This window comes from Notothenia rossii (assembly GCF_949606895.1).
Source record: "Notothenia rossii genome assembly, chromosome: 6".
NCBI lineage: Eukaryota > Metazoa > Chordata > Actinopteri > Perciformes > Nototheniidae > Notothenia > Notothenia rossii.
Genome location: NC_136909.1, coordinates 13747433 through 13763320, shown reverse-complemented (window position 1 = coordinate 13763320; position 15888 = coordinate 13747433). Strand labels below are relative to the sequence as shown.

The 15888-nt window shown below is 40.0% G+C and overlaps 2 protein-coding genes across 3 annotated transcripts in view; both read right to left on the bottom strand.

Annotated features, from left to right (window-relative positions):
• The window catches only part of iqgap2 (IQ motif containing GTPase activating protein 2), a 38920-nt gene extending 30834 nt beyond the window's left edge, over positions 1-8086 (bottom strand). The window contains exons 1-2 of one of the 2 annotated variants that reach the window (XM_079690145.1): positions 7728-8086; positions 3672-3771 (exon numbers count right to left, since the gene is read on the bottom strand). In XM_079690145.1, the coding sequence (XP_079546271.1) occupies positions 3672-3771; positions 7728-7773 (146 nt within the window). In that variant the 5' untranslated portion in view covers positions 7774-8086. The remainder of the gene's footprint in view (positions 1-3671; positions 3772-7727) is intronic. The other variant, XM_079690146.1, reaches the window with a different exon arrangement.
• Positions 8087-9434: 1348 nt separating this feature from the next.
• LOC307043560 (synaptic vesicle glycoprotein 2C-like) lies at positions 9435-15882 on the bottom strand. The gene is made up of 9 exons (XM_079688074.1): positions 15756-15882; positions 15172-15261; positions 14636-14746; positions 14462-14550; positions 13910-14074; positions 13686-13819; positions 13261-13467; positions 12865-13024; positions 9435-12685 (listed from the first exon to the last, which is right to left on the bottom strand). Exons 1-9 carry the CDS (start codon positions 15873-15875, stop codon positions 12502-12504), a joined length of 1260 nt encoding a protein of 419 aa, XP_079544200.1. The 5' UTR covers positions 15876-15882; the 3' UTR covers positions 9435-12501.
• Between the last annotated feature and the right edge of the window lie 6 nt (positions 15883-15888).

The following is a 15888-nucleotide window of genomic DNA, read 5'->3' as shown; positions in this document are numbered from 1 at the left end:
GAGGGGATCAAACCCAGATAAAAGTCAAGATACTGTAACTGAGGTTAAAATAAGTATATGTTTGGCAGGAACACAGTCAAAGGAACATCCTGCATGAGCTCTCCTGTGAAACTTCACTTCCTGTTCTTAAAACAATGTGTGGACAACGTGTCTCCTGAAGCAGGACAGACTGCTGTTTACAAGGCTTTAAAAGCTGGCTTTCCTGTCATTGTCCAATCTGAGCAAACAAAAAGGCAGCTTTCAGGACTGTGGGACTTCAATCTGTCCCACGTCAACACATTATTATGAATATAACACTCATTTGCTTTCAGCCACAGTTCTTCTGACCGCATACAGAGCGTCTTTTGAATGCTTGCTTCATGTAGCCCAGTCATGCTGGTCATGAGTTTGTGTGTGTGTGTGTCTCACATTTTGCATATGTGGTGGTGGGGTAGGGTGTGTCAGAAAATAAGAATAATATCCCTGACTAAAGAACACATGATAGATATCCTGGGGTGTGTAAAAGCAAACAAAAATAGTTACCATCCAAAAAGGCTACAAACATCCATTAAGTGTTTACTCTCCTAGGATGGCACAAAGTCTGTTCCAGAAACTTCTAACCACTGCATATGTTTGTAATGTATCTTTTGTAGGTTGTCTATAAACTGAGCACATTGACAACAATATGGATCACTTAGCTCTCTTTAATGTGCAGTAAAGAGGACTTTGAACAGCAAAGCATGTGGGCAATCCACCATGTAAAGAACTCTGGTCTGGGCAAATATGACACTTCATGTGACATAATATAAAAATAGTCTTGCATGCACTATTATAACTAACCCGCACTGAGATAATGACATTTAACACACAGCTGTTAGTGAGGATATTTTCATTGAAACAGCTCTTTTCTGTTTGTATTATTAATACATGTTTTAGTTTTTAAATCAGATTTCGTATGACTTTGTTAACAAGGGATCTAAGAGTAACTGGACAGGGCTTTCCTATATTGTGTCCCATTTCATCAAAGATATTTTGACTAGAATTACAAATATTTGAATGAATTGTAATGTCTGTTCTCGAGTTTGAATCTCCTGGTGATGTGCATGCCGTCTCACTGTCACACCGTCATGGCTTACTGGGGCATTGTTAATGTTAATAGAAACAGATGTGCTTTTCCTGCTGTGAGAAGTCCAAATCTCTGCTGTGGATAAGGCCTAGAACAATGTTGCAGTGCAGATTGAAACTGATATTTTTTTAAATAATATCACTGTCAAAAACTATGTGAGTGGGATCTGCGAGTTTGAAACAACAATCCCCTTGCCGTCTGGCATACTATTAAAGCAGAAATATGAGTTAACTCAAAAGTGTTTTAGCAATAACAAATTACAAAGTTAAGAAAACAGGAGTATATACTGTACCTGCATGTTCACTGTCAAAATAATACATGATAGACCTTTTGTACTATTTAGTGCAGCAGGACATTTGATGCATGACGCCGTTTCTGCACCAGTTCATTTGATGTGTTTTCAAACTCCTGCAATCAAGTGCCTTTCTCGGTCAGTTCTGATATCTTACCGATATATAAAAAGCAAAGGTGGATAATGAAGCTATGTCTCTTGTAATATCATAATAACCCAGGTGAACTAACAGAGTTACTTCTGCATGGTTGCCTTGTTGCAGTGACTCCTGAGAGCAGAACCTAATCCCACCGCTCTGTATGCAGCTGTCTTAGACCCCATTTACACGGGAACGCAAACAAACCAAATTCAATATCAAAAAAGTATTCCGTTCAGACGGATACGGCTCACTAAACGTGTCCCTTCACACGAGACCGCTCGACCCGCTGGAGACGCTGTAGTGCATATGCCGGGCCTCTAAGTGGCGCTGTATTTCCGCCACAAAATACACCAAAAGCAGCGAAGAAGACCCCCTGAGCATGGTTGCTATGGTTGCCCTTCTGTTTATTCTCCGCGATGGATTTAGCAACATGTAGTTCAGGTAGTTCTACATGTCCACTTGTTGCTTATGGTTGTGGTAGAGGAGCTGTAGATTTTGCACTTACATCTGTAGCATGGTCAGTAGCAGTAGCACTAGCAGTAGCTACTGACCATGCTACAGCAGTGAGCAGCAGAGGTGGGGAGAGGCGGGGCTATGGCTTCATCGTTATCAGGAAATGATCGTATAGGGCGTACACACAGAGCCGTTTGGCCCCCCAGAGCGTTCCATCCGCAGATCTATCCACCTTGGGACCCGTTATCGTTTGAGGGGTCCGTTTCCGCGGTTCCGTTACGGCCTCGTGTGAACGAACGGGCTATACGAAAGAGAAAAGTAGCGGATACAACCCGTTTCGTTCCCGTGTAAACAGCGACTTAATCCTAAACCAACTTGACAACTTTCCCAGAATAGAGGTTCCACTCCACATTAAACAGGACAGTAGAAAAGTGAGTAGCACTGGGGAGAAATAACAGGAAGTAAAAAAGTGAAAGTGTGAGCACGTGTGTATCTGAGAGTTAAATAGCGGTCATTTTGAGGTTGCCTTCACAATGATACTAGAGCGCGTGTTCCTTAAACCACCGCAGTGCAACTGAGCCACGCTTCAACAAGTCTTCTTTAGCACACAAAAGATTATCTACGTATGGCTCAATGATGACGGACAACTGAATCTCTGCTTGTTTATTCAAGCCTGCCTCACCTTTCTAGACCGTTAGTATCTAGTGACATAAGAAGAAGATGTAGGCTATTTAAATGTTCATAACTGAGTCAAAGTGCAAGTTCAGTTGTGAAACTATTATCTGTCAGGAAATGCTGATGTAAATGAGGCTGTACACACTCCTAGAAAGTGTTTTACAAAGAGTGTGCCTACAAGATGCATGACTGCTGTATGACTGCTGAACCACAACAAGGCTCCTGAATGCTACACTCTGTTAGAAACATCAATAATTCAATCTGGAAACAAATCTTTCTGTGACTGGGCGGGGTTGTTTCGAAAGCTGTGCGTTAAAGGAGGCATGATTTGACTTCCTGCTCAGCTGGATGCCCTTTTTTAAGAAGACAGGAAGTGGTTTAGTTTTTCTAAGGCAACTCACACAAAAAAATAGTCTTTATCAAGTTTCGTAAGTTTAGCTTGTAAGATTATGGTGGGAATCATTGCAAGCCATTATTATAAAAGTATTTACTAAACATACTGAGGAAGGTATCAATAAGCCTTCTAGATTGTTCTTAGTTGATCATTTCACTGAGGGTGAGAGCTCAGTGGAAAGAGAAGCACCATTTCCACTAAGTCAGCACCTCCCATGCCTAATCAAACACGTTCTCGTGAATGCTTACAACTCCTCGTCATCATCTGCTGATTCCTACCTTTCATTGTCGCTCTATCTACTATAAAACTTACACACTGCTTATCTATTAGTCTTCTCACTTGCCGCCCTCCTCCGTCCACAACCACTCCCTGCTTTGAGGTCTGCATAACGATGGTCATTGAACACACAGACATACAATACAAAACCGTTCGACCGGATCAAACGTCAAACAAAGCTAATGCTTGACCCAACAACACGCCCAAAGTCATTCCTCTGAGCTGTGAGAGTTGTAAACACTATGAAGGATTGCCTTTAGTCACTATGTGTCGTTAAGCTGCTCTTATCGTCAAGGTTTTTCCCTTTCCTGTTGGAGCCAGCGTCCCCCTGTCTTACCGTTTGGCCTCCTCCAGGTGACACAGGTACTCGTAGGCGATGTTCTGTCGTCTCCTCTCATCCATCTCCTCCGCCGACAGCCTCTCGTCGTCCTGGATGGCTGGAAAAGGCATGCAGATGAAACAATGAATGAACATACTAGTGTGCTGTGCTTTCTTTCTGGTCTTTTTACAAATGGAAACAGTGAGAATAGGGCTGAGCAAAATAACTATCATGATATAAATAAGTATATTCTATTTGATTGAAATATCACAATATAGCAAATAAAAAGAAAATCACATATCACATTCTTTACATTTAAAACATATAAAGAAAATATAAAAAAAAAACGTATTGTGTTGGTTTCAAATGAATGATTGCTTTATTCATTTGGACATCAGAAACAGAACGTCAATAAATGTTTATTTTGAGTTATAGCTCAGCCTCATATGAATCACATCGTTTCAACATCAGCCAGTGCAGTGTCCAAAACCATGTGACCTGCATCAGTCATCCACCATTACTTGGGCTTGTTTCAAATTAAGTAAGTTATCTTGACACAGATAACATTACACAGCTCATTCATAAAATACGCTAACATTACAAGGCGGAGAAAGAAATAACACTCCCAACACATACAGCAAACAGAACAAGATACACTTCAATGATTTGCACTCAGCATTTTATAATCATTGATTGCAAAGAATCTCCTCAACACAGAAAGTGTCTCTCGTCAAAGAAATGTGTTCACTTCAAAAAGTACAGTATGAGATGAGCTACTGAAGTAAAACTAAAAGAAAACTGATGCTTAATTCAGTTGTTAAAGAGGCCCTATTAGTCTTTTGAGTCGTCCCTTCCTGTAGTGGGTTTAATAGGTTTTTACAGGTGGACCCCTTTGTTTACTTAGCAACAAGGGGACATCACTGCTTAACACCTGCGCTTCTATTGGTTAGCCTTCCAACACATTGTCCGTGAAAAGGGAGGGAGGCGTGTGGTGCAGTGGGTTGTGCGTTGGGATCAGGGGGTCACAGGTTCAAACCCCACTGCAGTCAGCATGTCGTTGTGTCCCTGGGCAAGACACTTCACCCCAAATTGCTCCTGTGGGGATTGCCCACAGTATTGATTATGTTAGTCGCTTTGGATAAAAGCGTCTAACAAGTAACATGTAATGTAATGTAATGATAAGGCTAAGGGGCGGGACATGTCTAAGTAGTTAACCAATCACAACAGAGCCGGCCAGCTAACCAATCAGAGCCAACTGGGATCTGGTTTCAGACAGAGGGTGAAAGGAGGTGCTGCAGAAAAAGGCAGTATGAGAAAAATAAAAATACCTTTTTGAATCATTAAAGCACGTAAACATGTCACAGTAGAGGCTTCAAATACAAATATCAACCTGAAATATAATATGTCCTCTTTAAGCAACTACACTGGCCTTGTACATGCGCTGCACAGCAGGTGCACTTCAAACTGTGGTGTTAAAACTTCACAAAGGATATTTTTTGTTAACGACTGTTGGTTTTGACAGCTAGGATCTCGAGTGCCTCTTGGAAACTGAACTTCATCCCATGCTCCAATGAGCCTTTGTTTGAGAGGAAGGAAATGTCCATGTCAAAGTGACCTGAGTGGGGTGCTCCACAGACAAGTGACTTCTGCTGAGTTGACCTTTACCTGCAGCTTAATGAGATCTCCTCCCCCTGACGCTCCTACCTCTGCTCTAATCCTATCAAATCCCTTTATTTCTGTCTGAGTGGAGGGACAGTCTCAGACAGGGAGGCTCGGTTTAAGAACAGAGCTTTCACACACTAGACCAAACACCATGTACTGGGTTTGAGTCATAGGTTTGAGTAGAAGCTAGCACCTGAGGTATCACATTCTGTATCAGGGAGGAGGACATCAAGAAGGCTAGACTAAAATACACATACTGTATAGAGTCAGAGTTAGTCAGTCTGTCTTCTATCTATCCACATTGGTTATATGAATATTAGCCTACTGCCTCTTGGGATGCCCTGTTGAACTTTTAAAGCTGATCTAATCCCAATCCTGATCACAGTTGTGGATTCCCGCATTTATTCAGACATGATTATATTGACCATAAAGGATGCTAAGTTAAATCTACTGCTGCAGTCCAGAGTAGAATAGTAGCAGAGGAGCAAAACAGAGGGTGAGTTCACAGAATTCAGATGAAGGGGAATCTAATTTTTAAGTCTTATATTTACGCTAAGTCGTGTTAATGAGCAGAAACGTAGCACAACATCAGAGGGAAAGCACTGCTCTGGAAATAAAACCAATCTTATTTAGATGTTAATATGAACAAGAAGAAGTACAAGCAGCAGCCCCATTCATTTCAATGTGATAGTGCAATAACACTATGTTGTCCCTAAACATCAATTAATAATTCTGATAAATAATTGAACCTCAATATTCCTTTTAACTGATTATGATTTTAACCATAATCTTGATTTACAGCCCTTTTAGTACGTTTTGAAATAGTCACAATAAATTAAGCCAATTCTGCTGTTTAGGGATATTCTACACACAGTAAGATCTGTAATTCATACTTAGCGCTGTGCTTCAATTCCTTAGTGGCTTTTGTAGCATTTTATCGCTGTAAATTGTATATGTTGTTTATTTCTTCTGGAACTGCAATGCATGTGGAGTCCAAGACAAATTCCCCCAAAGGGACATTTAAGTCCAACTTCTCAAGCGCTCTGTTAAATTCAGCCTATTTATCAGCCACCTGCGTATACATCCGTGCACTGGGTCTCAACAGAGGTATTAAACCCACATGTGAGAAGAGAAACAATCCAAACACACACTCACAATCTGGACATCCAACCATAGATTAGTGGCCCAGCTGGATACAGATGTGTATGAACACACACACAGACACACACACACACACACACACACATGTCTCAGGGGAGAACAGCCCCAGTGCAGCCGTTACACACACACACACACACTACCACCACTGGCTCGCTTACACACTTCCTGGAAGAGCCTGTCTGCACTTTTGCACTAAGCGTTATATTTAACCCTCAGGATGGGGTTGTTGCCTTTGTGTGTCACAGGATCACCAGACCTAAGTTATGGCCTCCATGATTATGTCTCATGCTGGGGGGGAAAGCACATATTAAAACTGACTTTGCCTTTGTCCATTTTATAGGCAAATCCATAAACTAAGGGTAGTCTGACATTTATTCAAAATATTTCAGTGAATAACTTTGCTTTAGTGCCATAACAGCACTTAAAACCCTTAGGACACATTTGGCTTGTTTCACACAATGACAAGGCCAGCAAATTAAAGTGTGGTTTTTTCACAATGTTTGACAAAAATGACTCATTGTGAGTGCTTTTCAAGGGTCACACCTCTTTAGGATTCACATTTCTAACACAGCATAAGATATAGTGGCCTGTTTTCAAAATAATTCAAGAGTTGTTCAGTAAAAATCAGAGGCAAAAAGATTGCACTGATGACATAATTGATTGGTGTTATCTCTCAGGGTTGCACTTTGCCCACAGCTGTTGGTCAGTGACAAGATACCTGGTAACTGACTTGGTTTGCAGACTGTATGTGTTTTGTATCACTTACATTCTTAACATACTAATGTAGCTAGTTATAGATTTCTCAACAAAAGCAAAAACCCTGGTTAATGGGTAACCTATGAGAAAATGCCTTATGTGTAGACAGGCTGATATGCTAGCTGCAGCCATTAAACAAATAGATAACAAAATCCCTGTGGTTTAGTTAGGAGAAGAAGGGGGAAAACAATTGAAATCGTTCTGAGTCAATCTTAAAATCAACATACAGCCTAGACCTTGAACGTATCATTGTTTTGGCTTGAATTTAACAAGCAGGATACAACTTCTTCCCCTAAGAATCTCTTTCATTGACAGTTTATTTCCTCTCAGGCTACACATTTCATGCCTATTTTTGCCATATCGACACACCTAGGTATCAAGGTGCTTCAAAACCACCTGTTGCTCAAACGTCCCTCACCTTAGCTTGCATTCAACTCTTGCCTCTCATAACCAAGCAAACACAGTATGTTTAACAGAGCTTGAAACATAACTTACTTCCATAGCGTGGCTTTTGTAGAGCTGCGGTTTCTTCATGGTACATCTTGCGTCGTTTCCTCCACTCGTGAAGTCTTCTGCCCTAGAAATAACTTCACCTACAAGCTAACGTGACAGCGGTGTGCCGCGCCTCTCGGGATATATTGATACCAATAAAGAAAAACACGCTGTGTCGTTAACTAACTGGAAACATAAGCTGGAAATATGGTTCGAATTTCTTCTGAAGTTACATGAAAGCGCCGACTGTCACATGCGGCAGACAATCCCCATGGTGTGCACTTCTTCGGACTGAACCAAGTGTCTGTGCCTTATCTTTCCCCGGCAACGGTCTGACTGAAATGATTGACAGGTGAGATTTAGTCTTGCGCACCACCTGCTGGACATGAGGTGGCTCGTGCTGCATTAAGTCATTTAATTGTATATTAAATGTTATCCGACTTTTACATTGTGTTGGCTATATGGCCAGATATATGACAGAGTACACAGATGTTCAGTTTTTTTTCTATTTTTTTCTATTTTATGGTTGTTTATTTTCTACTCTTTTTCGTTTTCGCATTATGTGCAATGCCTGTGATGAAAACATTTTCCAAATCGGGATCAACAAAGTAAATCTTATATCTTATATACCTACTGCCACAAGGGGGCCTACTGTACTCATATCCAGTGGTGTAAAAACTACTGAGATGTTATACTATAAGTAAAAGTTTCAATACTAAATTTAAAAAATACTCTGTTACAAGTACGTAGAAGTCCTCCATTCAAAATATAACTTAATCAAAAGTACAATTGATTTGATTGATTTTAGCATCCAAATACACTAGAAGTACCAAAAGTATAAGTAGGCTACTTGTTTAGCGTAATGCCCCATTTTACAGTCTTATTTATTAAATAACTGGAATATAATTATTAATGCATTCATATGTTCATCACAGCTGCTGGAGGACCTTATTTTAATTACTCTATATACTGCATCTGTATGTTTTAAATCCCATATAATAGTTGAATTATTAGTTGATTTAAAATGTGTATTAGCTAATAATCTGAATATGTAAAGTAACTAAAGCTTTCAGAAAAAAATTGTGGAGTAAAGTACAATATTGGCTCCATAATGAAGTGGAAGTTAAAATTCAAAGTGTTATTGAATAAAAACCCTTAGTCAAAGTACAAAGTAGCTCCAATTTAGAGGCAGGTGTGGCCAAAATGAACAGAAAAAATAAATGTGGCCTACGGGTGACAATAAATGGACATTTAAAATACGTTTTGATTAAATGAAAGGCTTCCACATTTATATATATTCTACAAATTATGTTATCTAACGGGATAAAAACACCTATTTGTATAAGTTAACCCAGTGTCACAGTATTATTGTGTTAGTTTATCATTTCCATTTCATAATTTGCCCACTAGATGGCAGCATTAGTTTGATAATATTGACCACAAGGAACACAGTATTCAGGGTGTGTTTTTGGGCATGTCCTCAGACTCAAGGACCTGGTTTACTGAGAGCACAAATGAGGTTTGACGGCCTTATTTATGTGTTTGCAGAATTTTACATTTAAATGATATTGTTTTATTCAAATAATGCATAATTGAGACTCACATTTGGATCTTGATGCAAATGCATGATCATGTAAGTGCAGTAATGTGATTTATAAACACATTTTATTCTTAGGTTGGAGACAAGAGTTGTGAAATCAAAGCCCGGCATAATTTGCTAGAGAACATAGCTTTTATTGTATTGAATATATGTTCAAAAGCAGCACAGTCTGATATCCCTGCTTCTCCAATTAAATAACATAATTCACAGGGCATCATTTGGCAAATATATCTTCACATATTTTCACACTTATGGACCTTTCAACGTACAGCTCAGTCATTCTATGACTGGCAGGCCCTTCACAATAATATACACAACTTTATTCTCCACATACATTTGATTACCTCCATAAAATGGATGAGAAACTTACAAGAGTGATACATTCACATTTTTCCTCAACAAAAATCTGAATATTGCCATAATTATCTGCCATAAGAATTCACACAAAGAAGACAAAGTTGAGCACAAAAGAACAGAAGTTTTCTTACATACATGCACGTTTTTGCACACACGCGCACACACGCACACACACACACACACACACACACACACACACACACACACACACACACACACACACACACACACACACACAGAGTAGCAGGTGAATAGTGGCGTAAAGCCAAGGACACATAGAGATACAACAGAGATACAGTAGATGGATTTATGGCTTGGACAAAGAAGGAGACACATAACTCGATCAAGGAGCTTATACACGTATAACCCAGAAGTCCACCAATATCAGCTTTAATATGTACATTATTTACACTCATGCACCCTATACTCTGCTCTACACACACACACACACACACACACACACACACACACACACACACACACACACACACACACACACACACACACACACACACACACACACACACACACACACACACACACACACACACACACACACACACACACACACACACACACACACACATGCTCTCTCATACATACATACATACACACACACACACACACCCCCCCGCACACGCACACGCACACACACACACACACACACACACACACACACACACACACACACACACACACACACACACACACACACACACAAATACAGGACAGCAATAACCCAAGTACCTGAAACATACCAGGTAAAATAATTTATCCCCAATATAACACCACAGGTAGATCTGTCACCAATTAAGGTTTTATCTTATTCAGAAAAATACAGATCAATACTTATTAGTTAGTTATTGATAATACTTATTCTTGTTAATCTAGCGTTGGATTGCCACTGAGCTAAAGTCATCATTTTTTATATCAGCACATTTTATTAGATATTTTTGCTATATCTTTGTTCCAAAAATACTGAAATCATATGGTATTGTGTTATATATATCTAAATAATTCCAATTTCAATTGAAAATGTTAGAGGTATTTTTACACTTTCAAAGTAGCACTGGTCTAAGATAATTATCTTTGCAGTATACATTGAGGTTCCAATGTTCAAAGATAAGGTACTTAACAGCTAGTACAAGGTAGGTCATGGTTTCAAACGTAAGATTATGGCAAAAATAGATTTTAGACAAAAATGTTGGTAAAACAGAGCTAAAATGTGTCATCTGGTGTGTTTGTTTATCTTCAAATGTAAGCATCTGAAGATTATTAGTTTCCTCCGGAGAATCATGGTTGACACCAATTAGCTCTCATAAAGAGGTGGATCTTATTTACATTATTAATTTGTAGTAATTCTCTGTAACTTACACCATTTGATCATGTTATGGTTCATTGTTACCTATAGGAACTATTGTTTGTTTTTTCAGGAGCATACTGTAGTACGCTGATCTTACTTAATACCTGTGTTATTTTAAATGGGGATGTTTAACAAAGGACACTCGCAAATGGATTCACACCCAAATAAAATCGTCCTTATATTTCACATATATACACACAGAAATTGGTATGATTATTTAACTTACTTTCTTCCTATTCAGTTTCTGTCTGTTCCTCACAACCTTTGGACACCACATGCCTGTGGGCAGACTGCTGCAGTTAAGGAGAGGCACATTTCAAAAAAGGCCATTCAGTATTTTAAAAGGAAGTAGCGTGACATGTCATTATCAACGTCACTGCCACAAGCAAGGTCCAATAACACAAAACGAAATCAGAGGGAGAGCTCATCAGAGAGAGAGCTCATCAGAGAGCCTTCGTACAATAATACAACACATGGATCGGGACCTGGAGTAACAACATTTGGATTAAATTCATTAATCATTATTTCAACTTCCACAATAACAAAAAGCAGAAAATAAAATTAGCAACCTCAGATTCAAAATACCACACAATTATTAGTACCAGAAAATAAAGTTTTTCAATATGGCCTTTTTGATTCTTTGTTGGGTAGGTAATGCAAAGGGCTTGGCATCATACAAAAGATATCTATTTTGAAAAGGTTGCAGATGTCAGAGTAAATGTCATGTCAAGCAAAACAGTTTCTTGTATAAGCATAGGGAAAAGATGTAGGTACAGTACATGTGGGTACCAGTCTATTTTAAGAGATGTTTTGCACATGAACTATGTGTGACTTTAATTTATCTGATTTTTTATTAATGACTTTCTGCACACCGTCTACAACGCTTCCTGTGGAAGAGTGTTGCGGCGAGCCAGCTGTCGTACAGCTGGGTCGTGTGTCCGCTCTGTCTGATCATCTATTCCCCACGTTGTCACACAAGGTTGGCTGTGCTCATTACAGCTTGTTTTTCACTTTTCTCCCCATCTGGCTTGTCTTAATAAGACTGTATCAATATTGAAAGCCTTGAGCCTTAACCATGCAGTGACTCCACACAAGGTTATGGCTGCAGCTGGAAAATGGCAACCAGTCACTGCAACAAAACCCCACCAAAGTTCACCCAAAACATGAGCAAACACTCAGCTCTGTTTGTGAAATCTCCTAAAAATACATTCACAGAAATGCTGAACTTAGCATTGACTAATTGGAATTGATGTAGATGTATATGATCAATGTAAAACACACTGTGAGAATGGTGGGTTCAGCTTTACCCTAGGTACAGTAGCGAATCGCATGAATAATGTTAAGATATCTGTGAACCAAGCCATTTGCATTCCTTGCTCAATGCTCCCTGGGCTTCCTCTCGGATTCACCCAAGTTCTATTTAGGTTTTCTCCCAGCTGTTGAACGCCAAGCTGGTGTTACATGAGGACATTCGACTTGGTGTCAGGCAGCCGGAGTGCAACCAGGCCTCCCCCGACTAGCACAGACGAGGCCATGAGGATGGGGATGGACTTTGTGATGCCAACAAGAGAACCGAAAATCAGGTTTCCCAAGACTGCAGCCAGCTTGCAGAGAGCGTTGCAGAACCCAAAGCCTGTTCCTCTGTGGGGTGGAGAGCCAGGGACAGGAGGTAAAGGAAGAGAAAAGAGATAGAAAGGTGTTAGAGTTGACTGAATCACCTCTTTTTTTATGATTATCTCTTTCCACTTCTGCATGTATGTATAAGTCCATAAACAAGTCTCAACAAATACGTAAGTCAGTATATACTCTTGTCTTCTCACCTCCTGCTAGTAGGGAATGACTCAGTGGTGACGACATCCAGGGAGTTCCAGGCAGAGATGCTCAGGCCGTTGTAAAGGCACAACATAAAAATCATCATGGACTCGCTGGTGCCGAACCACAAAAAGAAACAGCTGATACCCGAAAGCACCATGGAGCCACCTGAGAGACAAAAAAACACACACAAAGCAAGAGTTAAGGAGCAAGAGTTAGTGCAAGCGACATTCGTTTGAACAATGTTCTACTGAATTATAGGCCAAATCAAAATTGCCTCTCATACGCAATGATGGATGCCACATCCATACCATAAATCATTCCAACATCCCGCAGTCAATGTGAAACCCAATTACTCAAGTGCACACATGAAACATGAACCTCCCTCTTCGCTCCGTTCTTACCTAACATGGACAGACGGCCAATTTTGTCCATGAGAAGCGCGGACACAATGTTGCCGGGCAGAACAGCCAGCGTCCCGAGGAAGTTGATGAAGTAAACCCAGTAGGCACTGTAGTCATCATCAAATGTCATCTGGCATCCTTTCTTGTTGTGAGTGAACGTGCTGTTTACTACCTCTGTGCCATCTATCAACTTGCTTTCATCAATGTCTGACAAAGAATACAAAAAAAGACATTTGGAAATAATAAAACACAGCCAATCACAACGCAGTATAGTGTCATCTTGTCTCACAGATGTTTAATCTTTTTTTTTTTTCCACCTAAACACAATTTAACCTGATGAATCTGAGCATCAGGAAAGAAAAACCTCTAGCTGTATAGTCGTGTTGATTTAGAAAAGTTAGGAATATTTAATACTTATATCTCACCGGTGTTGTAGAAGAAAACATCAATGAAAGTACAGTTACGGAAGAAGGAGCCCACAGATTTCACATCATCAAAGTAGCAGTTACGAAAGGTAGAGTCAATGAATGTGACGGACTTCAGCTTCATATTGATGAATCTGAAATAAAAATAAATAAAAATGTACATCCTGTTTGTACGTACTTTCACTGTAAAACAGTTCATATATCCACAAGTTGACTTGTCCTACCGGTCGTTGATAAAGACTCCGTTTTTGTGTATCTGGTTCTCCAGAGTGAAGTTGAAGGTGAAGTCTTCAATCCGTTCGTCACTGTGTATCTTCACTTTGGAGGCATAATCGTCTGCCTGAAGGTGTTTGATGACATCAGGGAACCAGACTGACAGACCATAATACCTGCAACCACAACGTATACAGGACGTTACAAATCTTTGGATACATGTAGAAGAATCTTGATCTGAGGTTCAAACAATGCTTTCAGACGCAGTAAAAAAAAACATTAGACGCTTGTGGTTTCTCTTTGATTTCAGAGAGTGTTTTGTGGATGTTTTTTCATCTCTAGCTGCTTTCACTCCCTCTTACTTTTTCTTCCCTCTGAGACACCAATGGAACAGTATTGATCCACAGACTTTGATTGATTTCGAGACCATGTGACTTCTGCACAGCACAGGGATCAAGATGACAGAAATACAATGTGGCTGCTAGTGCTAATATCAGACCATGCAGGGAAATGAGACTTGACTGATTTTTCTCAGACACTAATGACATCAACAGGAAGCTCACCCGAATGACAGCGTGAACCACACTATGGCCAGTCGCGTCATGTTTTCTTTCATAGGGTAATTGAAGCACTTCATGAGATTCAGATAGATCTAAAGAGAGATATGATACAGATTAGACTTCATGTGTTTAAAAAGATACATTTGGTTTTGGGGCAGTGAGTGAAAATTAACTTACCCCGTGTATTTCATCCTTTATCCTAAAGAAAAACTTGGAAACTCGGTTGCGAGACTCTGACTCCATTTCCACCAATTCATCCAGCTGTTTGGGTATTTTGATCCTGTTTACCTGACGAAGCAATTAAAAGAGAAAAAGATGATCACAGTATAATACATCAAGTGCATTCGACCTCCATTTATTGACATCGTTGATGATTTGGAGTATTTTGAAGGATGTTACTTGAGTCATTTTTTTATTTTCCTTAGTTCAAACAATATTGAGAGCACATAACTGTAATAAAAATCATTGTAAACAGTACATGATCTTTCGGAGAAACACGTGTTGACTAAGAGGCTTTCCCAAAATGCAGCTCACAACGCAAATAAGCCTGAACGACACAAAACAGCTTTCAGAACCTTCATAATTCAGATTTGATCCTGCACAGTGAAAGCGTTAAAACCTGTCCCAGCGGTGGCAGAACATAAGCCTCTTTGCTTTTCCTTAAGCATCAGGAAACCCAACCAAGACAGCGCACAGCAGAAGCAAACACTCACAGTGAAGACTTTCTCCGGTTGCCCACGCGCTCTCATGTTGGTGTCGTGGATCTGTTTGAGTATCATCCAGGCTTCATCATGCTTCCCCACCTGACAGGAGGGAAAGAGAGAGGATACATTCATGGGATCAGTAATGGTCTCGCTTAGTCAAGGACAGCGACACATCCGTAATCACATATATGACTGTACAAGAGTATATTCCTTTGATTTCTCCAAGATGGGCCCAAATTATCAAAGTCACGACAACGGTGACTCATTTTACTTCAAAGAGTTTTATTATGCAGCAGCAGTACTGTCTGTCACAGATCTTTTTTTTAAGACACATATAGTAAGACCTGCTCCCAGAGTTTTATCACTCACACCTTTTGATCTCATTTAACATTGGATGGGAAATGTCCAAGAACACTTAAGACTAAGACTAAGTATTATTTAGGAGATTCAGAAAGGAATGAGCGCGAACATTAGGGGACAATGACACAGCACCATGAGGCTGCACTATTGAAGATACAGCTATTGCAGCAGATTCATGAGAGATGAAAGAGAACTATCTTTTAACCAGTAATAGATAGGGGAAATTACATTACCTCAAGGTAGAACCTGGGACTTTCGGGCATGAAGGTAAGAGCGACCACCGCACACACACAGGGCAGAGCACAGACGACCACAAACACCCGCCAGCTGTGAAACTGGTACGCCGAACCCATGCTGAAACTCCAA

Bases quoted from the DNA above. Each gene is read 5' to 3' on its own strand.
- LOC307043560 (XM_079688074.1), bottom strand. From the start codon at position 15,875: ATGGGTTCGGCGTACCAGTTTCACAGCTGGCGGGTGTTTGTGGTCGTC. The intron at 14,551-14,635 runs GTAAGTTAATTT...ATCTCTCTTTAG, and splicing joins TAAAGGATGAAATACACGGG to ATCTATCTGAATCTCATGAA. The intron at 13,820-13,909 runs GTAGGACAAGTC...TTTTTATTTCAG, and splicing joins GGAGTCTTTATCAACGACCG to ATTCATCAATATGAAGCTGA.